The 19017-nt window shown below is 40.6% G+C and overlaps 1 protein-coding gene across 4 annotated transcripts in view; it reads right to left on the reverse strand.

The window, feature by feature from the left end:
* The window catches only part of ZRANB1 (zinc finger RANBP2-type containing 1), a 58046-nt gene that overhangs the window by 4398 nt on the left and 34631 nt on the right, over positions 1-19017 (reverse strand). For 3 of the 4 annotated variants that reach the window (XM_045069018.1, XM_004751744.3, XM_013055714.2), the window contains exons 3-9: positions 12322-12509; positions 9084-9237; positions 6745-6816; positions 5804-6002; positions 1921-2041; positions 572-701; positions 21-250 (exon numbers count right to left, since the gene is read on the reverse strand). In XM_045069018.1, the coding sequence (XP_044924953.1) occupies positions 21-250; positions 572-701; positions 1921-2041; positions 5804-6002; positions 6745-6816; positions 9084-9237; positions 12322-12509 (1094 nt within the window). Of the gene's footprint in view, positions 1-20; positions 251-571; positions 702-1920; positions 2042-5803; positions 6003-6744; positions 6817-9083; positions 9238-12321; positions 12510-12724; positions 12817-19017 lie in introns of those variants that run through there. The other variant, XM_045069019.1, reaches the window with a different exon arrangement.

Below are 19017 nucleotides of genomic sequence, written 5' to 3' on the forward strand. Positions count from 1 at the left end.
CAGGAGCGCCCGCCTCTTACCTCCTGGGCAGAAAGAAAGTGCACGTGGAGTAACTTCCTCTCGCTGTCCACCAGAGGCAGAAACGTGACGGTGACGTCGTCATCGGTGTTCAGGTTAGCACCGGCACCTCGGTTGCCGTATCCGTCATTCTCCATGGCAACCAAAGCAGAGAAGTGGCCCCTCGTATAGCCTAGAGCGATGGGACTTTTCCAACAAAAACTCTGTTCCCACAACAAAGGCAAATAAACACCTGGAGGGAGGAGAGAAAACCCACGGGGTCATGAGGATCTAGCTGCAGGCCGCATGGGGAGTGACAAGAGACTTCAAAAATACCCTTGAACATGGGACACCTGGGTGGCTCAGTGGGTTAAGCAGCTGTCTTTGGCTCAGGTGATGATCCCAGCATCCTGGGATCGAGTCCCGCATCGGGCTCCTTGCTCAGCAGGGAGCCTGCTTCTCCCTCTGCCTCTGCCTGCCTCTCTGTCTGCCTGTGCTCACTCTCAATCTCTCTCTCTCTATGACAAATAAATAAAATCTAAAAAAATTAAAAATACCCTTGAACATGGCTTACCTTGAAACCGAGTATATCCTAAAGTTTCTCCCCGGAAACTTTTATAATATTTTACTCCATAAACTATGATTGGTCGTCGAAGAATATGTGCAAGTACAAAAATGTGTGTCTGTTCCAAACTCGCTCCAGGCTGTATGGAATGAAATACAGAAAGCAATTTCACTTTAAAACATTTATTTCTGCCCTGGAAAACAACTGTGCAAAACACAATGCTGTTCCCCCCTTCAGTACACTAGACCAATGCTTTTATTAGTAGTAATTACTGTCAAGCTAAAGAAGAGTATGATTCTTCAAACAGCAACATCCAATGAAATAATAAAAGAAATCTGCAAGTTCTATGCAGACAAGATCGTTCGCTATCCAATCTCAAGAACCCAATGGATTTGGTTAAACAGTGATCCCAGGAACAAGAGATTCAGATAGCAAGGGACACTGGAGTCATTCATTGGACTCCTTGTTAAGTCACCTGTTAGATCAAGACCCTAGTAAAAAGAGGAGCTGTTATTTCTTACAAACATAAACAGCAAGAATACTGAACGGGTCTATCACCCCTCTATAATGATTGTGACAACCCATTTTTAGGACGTACATGTCACAGGTGTAAAATAGTCACTGTGACAGAAGGTACTTCACTTCGAGTAAATAATGGTGCTTTCCGCAAAGAACAGGGATGGTTTGCTGTGTGTATATTTGAACGTTACAGCCCAGTATACTGACCATGCTTCACGGAATAAAACTAGTATGAAAGCTAGAGTCTAAAAGGAACAACCCTTACACGATTCATTTTTCTAAAAGTTCATTCCCAGGTAAATTTTAAAGAAATCCTTCCACCTGCCGGCCATGGCACCTTGCCCTTGGCACACATTACATGGACAGAGAGCCTCACACTCATCACCACTTCACCCTCCGGGCCCAAAAGCAAAGCATCAGTGCCCACCACCTCAGCGATCTCGGTTCAGTGCCCTCTAGGACACAGAATAGGAGCTAACCAGTAGATAGATAAACAGGCATAAAGCCACTTTGCTAAGAGGACAATATAAATGAAGAACAATCTGAAAAAAGTATATAAAAGCGCTTGGAATCATCACAGTGCAACTTTCATTCTGACAATTTCTAATCACTTAATGTAAGAAACATGTTACTGCTCTGTCCTGTGGTGCAGATTTGCCTCTGGTCATATAGTCGACAGACAGCAGTCATGGCCAGAACCAAAGTCACCTGATGCCGAATCAAGCACTCTTTCATGTACACTCCAATGCCTCCAACATAGTTCACGCATGTAAATCCAGGGGTTCAGAGCATGTAGCCTACTATTCTCACAGAGGCAACATGTCTCAAAGCATTCTTACCTGACTAGCAAGAGAGAGTATAAATGCCCAGTCTTCTTGCCACTGTTCCTCTCTCAAGGAAAAATGTAAACCAAAGCTCTGAGAATACCATGATTCCCAATCTTTCCAACGTGTGTAAAACCTGAAAAAGTAAGACAGTAAAACATAAGCCTTCGATAAACGCTGCTATCATTTATTTACTGTGGTCGGTAAGCAATTCGAGTAAAGAGATCAGCAACTGTATTAATTTTACCCAGTCTGCACTAAAACTTTCACATTAAAAATACCTACCTTCTGCTAGCAGACATCATTTAACACAATCTCACACACAATTTCATTCACCACCCAAGTTTTCAACCAAAACACTAATGATAAGAACAATCAATTTCAAATGTCTACTATTGGTTGACAAGTTCAAAAACAAAAACAAACAAACCAAAAAAAACCAACAACAACAAAACCCCAAAACATTCAAAATCACCCGAAATACTGGATACAATCAAAAGACACTACAATTTTCACATTACTGTTTTGTCACTGTATAAACAATGGACTAGAAATAGCCCATGTGTTCACAAGTAGAGGATCAAAACCACTTCCACAGCAAGGCCCTAATTCTCAATTCTGTGACAGCTCAGAGAAATGAGGAAACTATCAAAGAGAAATCTGAAACTAGCAGAGGTTGGCTTGTAAGGTTTAAGGAAAGATGCAGTCAGTCTCCAGACATCAAAGTGCAAGGTCCATCAGCAAGTGATACAAGAGCTGCAGCAGGTTTTCCAGATCTCGCTGAAGATCACGAATGCAGAGAGCTACACTGAACAACGAATTTTCAATGTAGGTGAAAGTGTCTTCTACTGGAAGATGATGCCATCTGGGACTGTCCACAGCCAGAGAGAAGTCAGTGCAGGCTTCAAAGGACAATCTGACTCCCTTATTAAGGAGCTCATGCAGCTGGACAATTTAAGCTGAAGCCAGTGCTCACTGACCATTCCAAAAGGACCCTTAAAAATGCTAAATGCACTCTCCTCTATAGAAGAACAACAAAGCCTGGATGACAGCACATCCACTTTGAGTGTAATTTGCTAAATATTTTATATATTTATATATATGTAATTTGCTAAAGATTTTAAATGCCTAATGCTTACCCCTCAGGTAAATAAAAAAACTTTCAAATTATGACTGACAGTCATAAGACATAATGACAGACAGACATATGACAGACAGCACTGATAGTTCACCTGATCACCCAAGATGGAGACAGACAGCCAGAATGTTTTCATGCCTGCTAACACAACACTCACTCTGCAGCCCATGATCAAGGAGTAATTTCACCCTTCAGGTCATTATTCCAAGTAAGCCCACAGCTAGCTGCCACACACACGGATTCCACAGAGGGATCTGGGCAAAGAAACAGAAAACCTTCTGGAAAGGATTCACCATTCTGGATGCAACTAAGAACATTTATGATTCATGGAAAGAAGTCAAAATAATATCTACAGGCGTCTGGAAAAAGCAGATTCTAACCCTCACAGATGACTTGGAGGGGTTCAAGACCTGAGTGAAGAAGTCACCACAGCTATGGTGGGAATAACAACAGAGCCAGAATGAGAAGCAGCGCGTCGAGATGGGATTGAAGCGCTGTGATCTCACGACAGAACTTGAACAGATGAGGACTTGCTTGGGATGGACGAGCAGAGAGTGATTTTTTGCAACGGACTCTAATCCTGGTGAAGATGCTGTGAGGCTGGTGAAATGCCAGCAAAGGCTTGAGACGGTCACATAAACTTGACTGGTGCAGCAGCAGCAGGATTTCAGAGGACGGACTCCGATGCTGAAAGGAATTCTGACTGGGTAAAATGCCATCAAACACATACATCACATGCTACAGAGAAATCATCTGTGAAGAGTCAACTGATGCAGCAAACTTTGCTGTCATCTTATTTTAAGAAACTGCCACAATCCCCTGATCCGCCAGCAGTCATCAATGTTGAGGCAAGACCCTCCACCAGCAAAAAGATTACGACTCACTGAAAGCTCAGATAATGGCTAGGGTCTCCTACCAATCAACTATTTTTAAAATTAAGGCATGTATAGTTTATTAAGACTTCATGTTGCACACTTGACTACAGACTACACTTTCATACGCACTGGGAAGCCAAAGTTTCCTTCGTTTCACTTTACTACAATATCACTTTACTGCAGTGGTCTGAAACGGAACCCACACTATCTCCGAGGTATGCCTGTGTGCATGATACATGCAATCACGTCACCATCATGGCTTGCCAGCCAGAGAGCTTTTTAATGTTTTTAAGGTGACCTCAAATTCTTCCTGTCTTACATTATGCTTTGATCTATACTTTAGCTCTCAAAAAAGAGAGGCTACTGCTTCCATTTACACTCACTGATACTTAGTATGTACTTAGTCTGGGTCAGGCTATTGGAAGCACCAGATCTTCCACAATGAAACACAACAAAATCTCTATTCTCATGGAGTTTAAGTTCTAATGGACTTCACATAACCCCTCAATACAGACCAAAAAATTCACAAGTGCTGAAAAATTACACAGAGGCACTAGGGGCACAGTGTTTTTTGGAGTAAGGCCATTATCATTATTGCGTAAGCATTCAATTAAGTGTAAAAGGAAGAAAACACATTTTAATTAACTCAGCTTCTTTCAGCCTCAATTTTTCTCATTTATGATAACAGAGATAATGTATATACAGAACCAAGAAAACACTGTAAGTCAAGACCAGTCATATACTTGGTTGGATGCTGGGTAAAAAATATACATATATATACACACACACACACACAGGATCCCCCGCTATCTGAAAGATTGCTTCGTACCCCTTCACCTTTACTAAAGACCTATCTTGGCACCTGTTTTTGCTAGCCAAAAAGAAACCCGATGAGGATTGTCACTTCTACAAGATGGTAACCGCACTCTGCTTTACTCCATTTCAGCTAACAAAAGGATTCCCAGGAATGCTCTACTTTCAAATAGCAGGGAAAACGGTCTACACAAAGGACATTTCTGAGATAACTAAAAGATGTGTATCCTGGATAACAGTTCTTGCTGATTTTCTCAGATGTGGTAATAAGGACTCGCTTAGGTAAGAGACTATCCTTGTTCTTCAATGATATAGAGAGATACTGTCAGGGGAAAAGCATCATGGGGACTTAAACCAAATGGCAAAGGGAGGTGTTTACATATGTAGAGATGAAGCATATGTGGAGGTACAGATTAACAACTAGGCAGGAAATATTGGGGTCCGTTGCACAGATACATATATTTTTTTTTTAATGTAAATCTTTTTTTTTTAAAGATTTTTTATTTATTTATTTGACGGAGAGAGATGACAAGCAGGCAGAGAGGCAGGCAGAGAGAGGGGAGGAAGCAGGCTCCCTGCCGAGCAGAGAGCCTGATGCGGGGCTCGATCCCAGGACCCTGGGATCATGACCTGAGCCGAAGGCAGCGGCCCAACTCACTGAGCCACCCAGGCGCCCCCATATATATTTTTTTAACTTTACTGTGGATTTCAAAATTTGCAAGGTAAAATGTGGTCTGAAGATTATGTGCCTCAGGAAGAAAAGAAATCTCGTAATACAATGCTAACAATCTTAAATTTCAACATAAACATGAATTCATAATACTTAAAAATATGAGCAAAGACCTATTTAACTTAAAATGTTTCTACTTAAAAGCTTAGCAAAATCTATCAAAATGTTTAAAGCGTCTTAATGTGCAAAACACCAAAGTTTTCCCTCCAGCTTCCACAGAAAACATAAGAGGCAAAAAGTATCCCAACACACACACACACACACACACACAAAGTATCCCAACACTAGGGAAATGATGCAGCAAGAGCACGTGGTTTTCCACAGGGAAGGACAGCCGCTCACCAATGTGAACAGTCATGCAGGCTGTCATGCAGGGCTTTCCGAAGCACCGAGTCCTTGTCGTAAATGCCCCAGGTAGCCTGGAGCACGGAATCAAGCAAGCAGTCTCCTGCAGTCCGGTTCCAAAGTGCATACAGCCGACTGTCCAAGCGCGTAGCCAACTCCAAAGACCAGTTTATAATTGGGGATTCTTCTTCTAACTCTATATAAGGAATTTAAGTAACATGTTCATTTTCATGCAATTTAGGACTATTCACTGGAAGAAAGAACCCATTCTCTAGATGTTAAGCTGATGTTCATTTACTATTAAACAACTAAATAAATCTGATCAAGTGGAATACAAACCTTCCAAGTAGTTGAAACATCTGTGGCCCTAGAATAATTTTCTCAACTTTTTTTTTTTTTTTAAAGACTTTAGTTATTTGACACAGAGAGAGAAACCACAGCAGACAGAGGGGGAAGCGGGGGCGGGGTGGGGAGCAGGCTCCCCACCAAGCAGAGAGCCCAGTCTCTCTGGGGCTCAATGCCAGGACCCTGGGATCATGACCTGAGCCGAAGGCAGAGGCTTTAACCTCCTGAGCCACCCAGGTGCCCCAATTTTCTCAACTTTTAAGTTCTTTACTATTTGCTGAGAATGCTTAACACGGAAATAGACACATTCTAGAACAGGTAGTAAAAAACCAAGGCTTAAAAACTTTTATACCCTTATTCCACCACAATTAAGAGCCATGAATGAGCATTCTTAAAATTTTATTCCAGTTTTATCAAGATATAATGAACAGAATGAGCATTTTTAACAGTACTATGTGACACTGCTCCTAAGGACTTTACATTTTCAATTAAAGTAAAAATAAAACAAGTCAACCATACACTGAACTGCTCTAAGCCTTAAAAAGCAAAGAGTGTATGGATATTGAACTAAATCACATTAATTCCACACTTACCTTTTTGAACATCTCTATCAAGCACCTCATCAAATAGTTTTTCCTGGACTGTTGAAGGCAAGTCTTCAATATCTACAAAGAAAAAAACAGACTTAGAAGATTTTCTTATGTCTCATAACTTAACAAATTTGATATAAGGATCTAATAGTGACTTCCTCTAAAATAGTTCTCTTGCTGGGACAGCTAGGTGGTTCAGTCCAACTCTTGGCTTCAGCTCAGGTCATGATTCCAGGGTTGTGAGATCAAGCCTCACACTGGGTGCTGGGCACAGAGTCTGCTTGAGATTCTACCCCCTTCCACTGCCCACTACTTATGTGCTCTCTCAAATAAATAAAAAAAATTTTTTTTTAAAAAGTCCTTCCTTGCAGTGAAGACTGTCAAGTGGCTTTTTGTAAAAAAAAAAACAATATGCACGTATAATGTGTGTGCATGAATGGAACATGAAAGATTTCCTTTCTATACTTCACTAGCAAAACTGGTAACTAAAAACAATAAAAAGAGTATTTGGACCGATAATTACATGTAACTATTATCAAAAAGATAAGAGATAATACTGTTGGCAAGGATGTGGGGAAAGGGATCCCTTGTGCACAGGTAGTGGAATGTAAGCTGGTGCAGCCACCATGGAAAACAATATGGAAGTTCCTCAAAATGTCAGAAGTTTCACAATCCAGCAATCCCACATCTGCGCATACCTCCAAAGGAAATGAAAACAGGATAATGAAGAGGTACTAAACTCCTATGTGTGTTGCAGCATTACTCACAACAGCCCAGATCTAGACAATGGATGATCTAAGATGGGTGAGGCTCCACTTCCTCATGTCACAACTGAGGGTTGCTGGGGGGAGGGGGTTGGGAGAGGGTGGTGGGGTTATGGACATTGGGGAGGGTATGTGTTTTGGTGAGTGCTGTGAAGTGTGTAAACCTGGTGATTCACAGACCTGTACCCCTGGGGATAAAAATATATGATATGTTTATAAAAAAATAATAATAAATTGAAAAAAGAAAAGAAAAGCTGGGGGAGGCTGTAAAATGGAGTGTTACTCAGCCAGGTGAAAGAAAGAAATCCTGCCATTTGCAACAACCCGGGTGAACACTGAGGGCATTAGGCTAAGTGGAATTAGCCAGAGAAAAACAAATTAAATACTGCATGGTAACACTTCCATAAGGGCTCTTTAAAAAAAAAAAAAAAAAAAAAAACAAACAAAACCATACACACAAAAAACCCTCATAAAAACAGGGTAGAAAAGAGGTTGCATGGGGGGTGGGAGGTAGTGAAGAAAAGAGAGATTGATAAAAGGGTACCAAAACACCTAAGCTATAAAATGAATAAGGCTGAACACCTAACGTCAAAATCATGGATAAATTTGCTAGCAGAGTGAAACTTTTATGTTCTCACCAAAACAGATAAATAAACCAAATATGTAAGACAATGGGTGTGTTAATTAACTAGATGGAGGAAACCCTTTCACAATGTATGAGCCAAAGGCAGCGGCTTAACCACTGAGCCACCCAGGAGCCCCAAATTAGATCTTTAAAAAAAAGGAAAAAAATTGGGGTGCCTGGGTGGCTGAGTGGGTTAAAAGCCTCTGCCTTCAGCTCAGGTCATGATCCCAGGGTCCTGGGATCGAGCCCCGCATCCAGCTCTCTGCTCCACAGGGAACCAGCTTCCTCCTCTCTCTCTCTCTCTCTCTCTCTCTCTCTGCCTACTTGTGATTTCTCTCTGTCAAAGAAATAAATAAAATCTTTGAAAGAAAGAAAAAACCTTAGTTATTATCTCCCTACCATTTGTAAACGTCCTTGTTCATGTCAATATAAAAGCTCAAGACACTCAGAACCAAGTTGGAAGCTTTATTTTAGAAACTTCTGGTATATATAATGAGTGAAGAACATACTGACACTGCAAAAGAATGCCAGTATCTTTGATTCAAATAATGACTCCACCCATCAAAAGCCAGAGTTCTAATCCTATCTGTTAATATCAATAACCAATACCCACATAATTTTAAAATAGGTATGAAAAAGGAAAAAAGAGTACACTGATATCATAAACTAAACCTGAAGGGAAAAATAAACGCGTAAAACAGATTTTTTAAAATATCTAAGGCCCACACAGAAATCAGTTATATCAGCTGCTATCTTCCTACCAGATCCAAAGCATAAATTTACAAGAAGCCCTTGTACTGGTCACTTCTGGGTAGTCAAATAATTTAAAATGCACATATAGTAGCTTAAGTTACCTGCTTTCTAACAGAAACAATTTCACTCACACATTTAAAAAAAAAAAAAGGAATCATAATAGAGTGAAAATTTCTTTTCACATTGAAATTTGGAGTTACCTGCTGGCAACGTAAATGTTACAAGGTCAGTTAGAAAATAGCAAGCAAAATCCCCCTTTCTCTGATGAAGAGAGGCAGCTATCTCTCGCCGGATCTGCTCTGTCAGTTCAGGACACACCATTGCTGGAATACATTTTGCTGCTTGTTGAGACACCTTAAATACAAAAGAAACTTTCCTCTGCATCTCATTTATCATTAACAAAAGCAGAAAACAACAGTATTTAAGAGAAATTACCAAACCTTCCCAGTAACTCAGGGTGGTGTTTAATTTTAAAACAGATAAGGGATTAACTCCTCACCAGTGGAAATATGTTTCGGTACAACTTTGCAGGAAAATAGCCAAAAAATGCTTTACCTTCTGACTCAGGAAATTCACTTCTTAGGAATTTATCCCAAGGAAATATATAAAGAATTAGATTAAAACATGATGTAAAATGGTAGTGTTCGCAAAGGTTCATCCTAGGACAGGGAGGGAGGACAGAAAACCACCTGAGACTAAGCATCATGCCCACAATAAAAGCATTCTTTAAAAAACAAACAAAAAAAAAACTACACACAGGAAATTTCAGCTCATGGAGAAAGATGAAAAGTACAAACACTCTTCTGCTGGGTTAAGAATACCTCAAGTACCCTGACGTAGAATAAAGAAAGCATGGTATTTTTAAAGGGTTAGTTTTCCACTGACCTCAAATCCCTCCCCATTGGTTATAACTCTGAATATTTAAAGAAGTAATCGGCTTCTCTCCAAGTGTAGAACAGACAACAAACCTTCGAAGTACAGCCGGCCGGACAGGAATGAAATGGGAGCAGTGCCGTGCTAGTGAGCACTAAGACAGAGAACTTCTAAGTAAGAGCATGGCTAGAACTTTCCTTTTCTCTTTAATGATGGACAGCAACAAATGACGCAAAGATATTTTACATTTAAGCTGTATTCCTTTCATGGAGTTTAAGATATCTGCATATGAAGAATTTTGAAATCAAAGGTGAGCATCTGCTGGAGAAGAAATGAGTCTGGTGTGAACCCCGGGTGAGTCAGCTCTGCTTTCTGCTGTCACTAGAGACTGCAGCCACCAAACCTGGACACCGTTCCCTATCCTTCATATCTAGCCTCTTCAACCTTATGACTCTCAACCATCTCCTTAGGTTACTAATTCTTACCGTAGGGCACATGAACTTGGGAAGGACCTGTGAATCTGAATGGGAATTTTCATTAGATTTAAATCCTTCCGGGGCGCCTGGGTGGCTCAGATGGTTAAGCATCTGCCTTCAGCTCAGGTCGTGATCTCTGGGCCCTTGGGATGGGGTGGGGTGGGGCTCCTGGCACAGAAGCGAGTCCGCTTCTCCCTCTCCCTCTCCCCCTGCGCCCAAGTTCATTCTCTCTCAGTCTCTCTCTCTCTCTCTCAGTATCTGTCTCAAACGAATAAATAAAATCTTTTTTTTTTAATTTAAATACTTCATTTTCACTAGCCTCCTGTCTATATTTAAAATGCATTCTCTTATATATCACAAATCTAATATTCTAAAAACTATCATTTCAATATAACTGATTTCTGCAATCTTACTTTTATCTTAGGCATTTAAAAAATAGTATTATGAAAAGGAGTCCATAGGTTCCGCCACATTACCAACAGAGTCCACAATCTAAAATCCAATTAAGGGGCACCTGGGTGGCTCAGTGGGTTAAGCTTCTGTCTCTGGCTTGGGTCATGATCCCGGGGTCCTGGGATAGAGCCCCTGCATCGGAATCTCTGCTCAGCAGGGAGCCTGCTTCCCCCACGCCTCTCTCTGCCTGCCCCTCTGCCTACTTGTGATCTCTGTCTGTCAAATAAATGACTAAAACCTTTAAAATAATAATAATAATAAAATCCAATTAAAACCGCAGCCCCAGACACATATCCCATAATATAAATGTTCTTCTGGTCTCATCCCAAAAGTACCTGGGCTCCCTCTGCCAGCACATCCCTTATCCAATCTCCCTACTGGCCCCTTCAGTTCTGTCCTCTGGAGCACCCATCTCCACTGAGATGACATTCCACAACCAATTTTGTTCTTACCCTGGAAATCTACCCCACTCCCACCTCTCCCACAGTTGGTCTAGGTGTTCCAGAGAATATGGGGGAAATGATGGGATGTTACTTCCTAAGTTTGGTTCCGTCTAGAAGACCCTGAAGCTTCCATCTGGATGACTTTCCTATGCCTTCTGTCCGTCAGATCACTTCTGGTGAAACCTGCCCTCTGGAGGGGCCCATGTGACCAGGATTTGAAGCTTCCCGCCACCAGTCATGCAAGTATCCCTGGATCCAGATCCTCCCACCTGTCAAGCCTTCTGACACCTGCAGCTCAGACAATGTGGCTGTAAGCTCATGAGACCTTGTGCCAAAACTGCTCAGCAGAGGAGCTCCTCAATTCCCTACACTCAGAAACTGTTCGTTGTCTAAATGGAGGTGCTAAATGAAGGTGACCTGTTTAGGCAGTAAATATTAAGTACCATGGGGTTCTATTGCCCTCTCACTGTTAGTCCCCAGATGCTCTTAGGAGGTCAGTGACTTGTAACAGTCCCGAACTTTCTCACAGCCCTCCACCAGGCTGAGAGGGGTCCAGGAATCCCCCAAAGGACTTGAGCCTTGATTCACAGCTGCCCTCTCTATCCTGTCTCCTGCCACCACCATCAACTACAGCTCTACACACTTGCTCTGCCAATACAACAACGCAAATAGAGCCAGACCTCAAGTCCTACAGAAACTACCTCTAATTGTTCCATCCCCTGGCTCCAGAACTCTGGTCCTTTTTTAATCACATTGCTGCTTTTCAAACAGTCCCTTTTTCTATTACAGTAAACCTGCCCCTTGTTTTCACCATTACTATCCCCTAAGCCCTTCCGTTTCCCTTTTTGGTGCCTCTGGGGTCACTGGATTCTTATCCAACTGAACTACGGCTAGCCATTTCAATCATGTTTTCAGGTAACCTTCATATTCCTTAATCCCTCCCAGTGCTTTCTATATAATGGTTCCCAATATTGGCAAATTTGAATATGCAATATGCGTATGCGTACCACAGAAGCAATTTACTGAGAAAATCTGAATCCACAACTGATCTGACAAGTTTAGCATGAGTTTATAAAGGGAGTAAAAGAAATCTGAAACATTTAAGAACAGTTTAGGAAAACATTACATCAAAAACGAAAATTAATGAACACATTTCCTTCATATAAAATGTTTAACCAAAATGTCATACTGACCTCTGTTAGCAGTATTGCTAGCATATCCTGCCTCTGAAAACGTATAGCCAGATGTACAAGAGTATAGCCAACATCAAAAGCAGAAGGACGGTTTAGCAAACGCACTTCGTCTGCAGTGAGCTGACGGGCAATGTCTCCTCCTGATGACTTGTACGCTTCTATAGCAGCTAAATCACCTTCTACAACCCCTAGAACAAGGAGCAAGATAGAAAAAAGTTTATTTCTATTTTTCTTCAAAAAGCATAAATCTGTTACATTCACTCTAAACCCTTTTAAGTGTTTCTCCAGGATTTCTGGATCCCAGGACAACATTTAAGTGTCCTAAAGAATATTAAGGAAAACTAGTGTATTCCTCTCCCTTTAATTTCTTTCTAGAACTAGAACTACCTATTTAGGTACTTACCTTCACATCAGCACTGGCTCCATGCTCGAGGCTGAGAGGAATCGTTAGATTTTATCAACTGGACCAAAGATCAGCAATCCTGATATGAGAAACCAAATTTTAGGGGCACCTGGGTGGCTCAGTGAGTTAAGCCTCTGCATTCCACTCAGGTCATGATCTCAGGATCCTGGGATTAAGCCCCACATTGGGCTCTCCGCTCAGCAGGGAGCCTGCTTCCCCCACCCCATCTGTCTGCTTCTCTGCCTACTTGTGACTTCTCTGTCAAATAAATAAATAAAATCTTTAAAAAAAAAAACCTTTACAGAAGACACTAAACCTCTACTCTGGTCCTGACTACAGAAACCAAGGAGACAGGGATGTGCTTCCTGTCGGCTTTGGGCTCTCTTGCCTTTTAAACCTGCATTTTTTAAGCTGAATCAAAACAAATGCTGAGCCTTCCATACTACTGTTTAGCTATGAAATAATTCAGAGCAACTAAAACCATTTTCAGGAGTGCCTGGGTGGCTCATTGGGTTAAAGCCTCTGCCTTCGGATCAGGTCACAATCCCAGGGTCCTGGGATCGAGCCCCACATTGGGCTCTCTGCTCGGCGGGAGGCCTGCTTCCTCCTCTCTCTCTGCCTGCCTCTCTGCCTACTTGTGATCTCTGCCTGTCAAATAAATAAATAAAATCTTTAAAAAAAAATTTTTTTTCAATATAAGTTAAAGTTAGTAAGATTTTGATTTCAGAACCTCTCAAAGCTGAATCTTCCTTATACTCATTAAGTATTACTATAGTAAATACTTGAACCAGGTGAGTTAGAAGAAAAAATATGCTAAAATAAAACATTACAAACTAGTTGGGGGTAGAGAGACAAAACAAGTATCACTTTTTCCAAATCCATAAAGAACTTTTTGTTCCCACTAAACCATGTTACTAAACTTAACACAAATTAGTATTAGGTGAAGACAGTACTCCTATTTACTGAGCAGTACAGTACACACCTATGAATAAATACCCTTGGCAAAGTACAATGGTGTAGGTAAGCTTCAAATTTAACCACAAATAGTGTTTTACACAAACACACACACACACACCCCAAGACTGAAGGACCATATAATTTTTTTTTTAAAGATTTTGTCTATTGACAGAGAGAGAGAGAGAGATCACAAGAGGCAGAGAGGCAGGCAGAGAGAGGGGGGGAAGCAGGCTTCCTGCTGAGCAGAGAGCCTGATTGGAGGCTCCATCCCAGGACCCTGAGATCATGACCTGAGTGGAAGGCAGAGGCTTAACCAACTGAGCCACCCAGGTGCCCCAGGACCATATAATTTTAAGTGTCCTAACTTCTATCAAGAAAAATTTGTTGGGTAAAATGCTGATACCAGCTAAAAATATTCTTACTGTATTTTTTAAAAATTCACTTCTTAATGCCATCTTAAATTAGAAATCAAAGAAATAAGAGCTATTCCTTGGAGTCTAACAGATTGTACAATGCAACAATTCCTCCCAGTTATTAAAAATAACAAAACTTTAAAATAATTCCCATATTCCTAAATGCCCATGATCTGCAAAGCACTGTCTATGCTAGGCAATGTGAGAAACACAAATAGGAACAACAGGATTCCTATCCTCCAAACAGTCCTTTCTCATCACATTTACGGGCTATAAAAGGCCAGCTTCAAAGTTTTCAGACTCTGTAGTCGAAGATGCTTTCTGCAAATCTAGACCCACTCCCCAAAAAAGGATACCCTGCCGCCGACACAGACCTTTTTCAGGTGAAGAAATCCATGATATCAAATGAGAACAACTTCTTACAGGAACTTTTCTTTTCATGGCCACATAGGTTAATACTTCTTCAATATAAATGCCTAAGTACAGCTGTCACTCCCATTCCCAATATACAAAACGGCTTTAAAACAATCTTAGGAGGCCCAGTGCCCTGAATAAGTCATCAGGGCTAAAATGTGATACGACTGGCAGGAATCTTCTCCAAAGGGCAAGCCTTAAGAATAGAAACAGAGGGGGACGCCTGGGTGGCTCAGTTGGTTGAGCAGCTGCCTTTGGCTCAGGTCATGATCCCAGCATCCTGGGATCGAGTCCCACATCGGGCTCCTTGCTCGGCGGGGAGCCTGCTTCTCCCTCTGCCTCTGCCTGCCATTCTGTCTGCCTGTGCTCGCTCTCTCTCCCACGCTCTCTCTCTCTGATAAATAAATAAAATCTTTAAAAAAAAAAAAAAAAAGAATAGAAACAGAGGAACCTCCATGCTGTGCTGAGCGAAGTCAGTCAATCAGAGAAAGACAATTCTCATACGATCTCCCTGATATAAGGAATTTCAGAGGCAGAGTGGGAGGCTTGTGGGGTAGGGAAGGAAAAAATTAAACAAGATGCAAGATGGGATCGGGAGGGAGATAAACCATAAGAGACTCTTAATTTCTCGAAACAAACTGAGAGTTGCTGGGAGGAGGCGGGTAGGGTTGGGTTATGGACATTGGGGAGGGTATGTGCTATGGTGAGTGCTCCGGGATGTGTAAGCCTGATGATTCACAGACCTGTACCCCTGGGGCAAATAATACAATATATGTTAATAAAAATAATAAAACACACACACACACAGGAATAGACACAGAAAGTCCTACTTGAAATAAAAACAATCTATGGTTAGAGTCAAGTACACAAAGAACTCTAAAATTTCTGCTTGTTTTAATGAACAGATGAGAATAACCAAAGAGAGCTCATAATTTTATGAATAATCTAATGCAGTTCTTCTCTTTAGAACCAAATATGCCCCACTGTTTCCTTCCATGTGTATGTATTTCCATACAGAAGCGACTACTTTTCATATCAGTCTTATCAAAGCTGTCACTATTTCTGGGTGCCTTCAGTATCACTGCACCTTTTACAGTTTATTATTTATAAAACATATATTTATAAAATTTCTTTATGACATAAGAAAAGCCACCTAAGGGCCAAAATGACTAATCAATTTACCTGAGAACACACACAAGAACCACTGCACAGAACATGGATACATCTGTGTACCTATATGGGCATGAGCACCCACATGCATGCACACACCTTCTTTTGTTTCCCAAAGACAAAGATGACTGCCAACCAACTTCTAAAATCAGTCTTCACTATTTTTAGCTAACTCACCATACAGCTGATGTTGGGAAGAATCTCATCTTAGAAATTATTGCTTAGGAATTCATTTCCTCTGTCATGTTTGTGAGGGATTTCTGTCATTAGAAACTAACTAACATAATGAGATGAACGGACTAGAGAGTCTGTGCTCTATTCTTTATAGCATAAAATCCTCCAAATCTTCTAGAACATGAAAAACACAAACATAAATATAGGCACAAAGTAGTATTTTAGAGAAAAAGATTTCATCATCTAACGTTTTGGGAATATAGGATTCCATTCTTTTCATTAACTATAATTAAGAACTTAGTTTTAGTTACCAGTGAGTTTTCAGCTACAAAGTACATTATTACAAGTTTCATGAGACTGTCACTGAATGGTCCAAACATTCAGTCTGTCTTTATGACACCTTGTTCAAAGACAGCTATTGATTAAAGTTTCCACAGTTTCTTAACAGATGGGCCTTCACTGTAAACGGCATATTTAAAAGGATGTGGCCGGGGCACCTGGGTGGCTCAGTGGTTTGGGCTGCTGCCTTCGGCTCGGGTCATGATCTCGGGGTCCTGGGATCGAGCCCCGCATCGGGCTCTCTGCTCTGCAGGAAGCCTGCTTCTCTCTCTCTCTCTGCCTGCCTCTGCCTACTTGTGATCTCTGTCTGTCAAATAAATAAATAAAATCTTTAAAATAAATAAATAAATAAAATAAAAGGATGTGGCCCATACTCAGGTAAGATAAAGTTTTAGCTACTAAACATTTTCTACTGAGGGGACAAAGTTTAAGATTATACGCAAAGCAACTTACAAAAATGTCTTTTTGGAGATATTCACATAATATTTTTACCTCTTATATCAGGGGATAAAGGAAAGAAGGAAGAGGGGAGAAGAGTTGGTAGGGAGGAAAAGACAGCAAAATAAACGCAGGGGTAAAATCTCACTTTCTGCAATAATGACCAAGAAAAAGCAGAACCGTTCCAAGGGAAGAGGTGCTGTATACATGCCTCCTAGTTACTGACCTCTTGCACTCCCTCCAAGAGAGTAACTGAAGGATCTTTCTCTTAATATGTTTTCTGAAAATTTAACAAATGTCTATTACACGTTCTGTCCCTTCTTCTTCCGTGCTATGAAGGCAAATTAAAAGGACAGCTGAAGGCACTCTGAGAAGATTGACTTTATAAAACTAACCTACAGTCTCATCATACATTCGAAACTGACCGAATGAAACAAACACACAACCAAGTAGGCAGCGGTGCATAACACACTTCTAAACCCATTAATACCTAAGGGTAAATGAAAGTTACTACATCTTGCAAAATATAAAGTTTAAAAAAAACAACTCATATTGTTCTAGAAGCTGGGCCAGGAATACAATTTAACATATTTTGAAGCCACAGGTCACAACTCACTGGGGACTTCACAGCTACTATGGAACTCCGTTGGTTAGAATATGGAGCTGGCTCATAGATGTTTAGAAAATAGACTTATTTTTTTCCCCCATATATGGCACAGTTTTCAAAGTTTCGCCTTATTTTCTTTTATAACATAAGATCATAATGGTAACTAACTTTGAAAAGAATGCCAAATGGTAAAAAAAAAGCCAGGACTTACCTGAGCCCCCATGGGCCAGCTCAACACTACCCTGGAGTTCTATGGTAGCTGTGACATCACAGCATGCTTTATGCTGTGGGGTCAGGGTGGACTTGGAGTCAGCTGGCACAACTGCAGGAGCCCTTAAAAAGAAAAGTTAGTTTTAAGTGGTAATGTTCACAATGTGCTTTACCATGGTCAGTAGAAAGATGCAGATGCGGTGGCTACAATGTCTGGAATGCTGTCTTCTACCCAGAGTTTAAGTCACTTAGGTGCTTTCACATATTTAAAGAAGGAAAAATAAAAGGAAAAAAAAACCCTGTACCACCCAGTAATACTTTTTCTTTCCACCCCTAACCATTTGGATATAGTCGATCATGAATTGGCTTAGATATTCATATTCACAACTAATTCCTTTAATAGTCAAACATGAGCTGCTTTTCGTAAAATGCCCTCAATATTTTTTAAGTGTATCTTCAAGTCAGCACAAGCTCAGGAGCAATCCCAGGAATAGTGAGCAGCCCAGACCACCTCCGAGAAGCTTTATTCACATAATAACCAATCGCAGCAAGTGAAAATGAACCACTTCTAGTTCTAGAATAGTGCTATAGAACAATAACCTTTTCAAAAACTGAGATGAAAATCACAAATTGGAAATAAATTCTTTAATATACACTATATCCAGATGAGCTCCTATTCAATTCGGCCAATAAACTCACTCCGTTATAAAAACATTCTCTACAGAATAAAAGATTCAATGACTGAGAAGTCAAAATAATCTCTAACTAAGGCCTTCAACGACTCTATTATTTATCATGACAAACTATGCCAAATTTAATTCATACTCTGGCGCTCTTACATCTTTACAGCTCTGATTAGACTCTTAACAACCCAACTGCTGCAGAAGTATAAATCCCCAAAGTCATGAAAAAATACCTGACTCGACAGATACCTTCAAGAGAAAGAAGATCTCGCCATATAGGAAGAATTACTGCTGAGAGCACCATGGAAGGACTTAAAGAACAGGTCACAAAGTTATCTTTGGGAAGGGGATGAGAGATGAGGGCCAGCGTGAACAGTTAAAGGAACGTGAGTTCGAATTACAAAAGTCACTGAAAATACTGGCCAAAGAGTCAACTGAAAAGATAATTAGGGTTCTTAAAAACCTAGGCTTCCAGTTATATAAAACACTATATGTCAAAACCACATTCACCACTGAAAAATCAAGTCCCAAAAGTTTTCCGACTACAAGTAAAAATTTTGCATACAACCGGGCCATGTTATCCTGGCTGCATCTGAAACCAAATTTTAGATTTTTAGAATTACACTATTTTAGATAGGCCCGAAGGAACTACTGAATAGTCTAGCCCACTCTCTTTCACACGTCATGAAAGAGTTTATAAAAGGAAAGACTCTTATGGACATATAATATTATACTGTTCATAGTTATGTCCATGTAACTCTTCTTCTAGCCAGAGATAGAATCAAGACAGAATCATCACATTGGAAGAGATGTTAAAAAGTTACTTAGTCCAAAAAAAAAAAAAGTTCCTTAGTCCGTCTTAATAAGGCTCCCGGGTAGAAGCACAAA

This window comes from Mustela putorius, unplaced genomic scaffold (assembly GCF_011764305.1).
Source record: "Mustela putorius furo isolate JIRA1106 unplaced genomic scaffold, ASM1176430v1.1 tig00003909_pilon_pilon_pilon, whole genome shotgun sequence".
Lineage (NCBI taxonomy): Eukaryota > Metazoa > Chordata > Mammalia > Carnivora > Mustelidae > Mustela > Mustela putorius.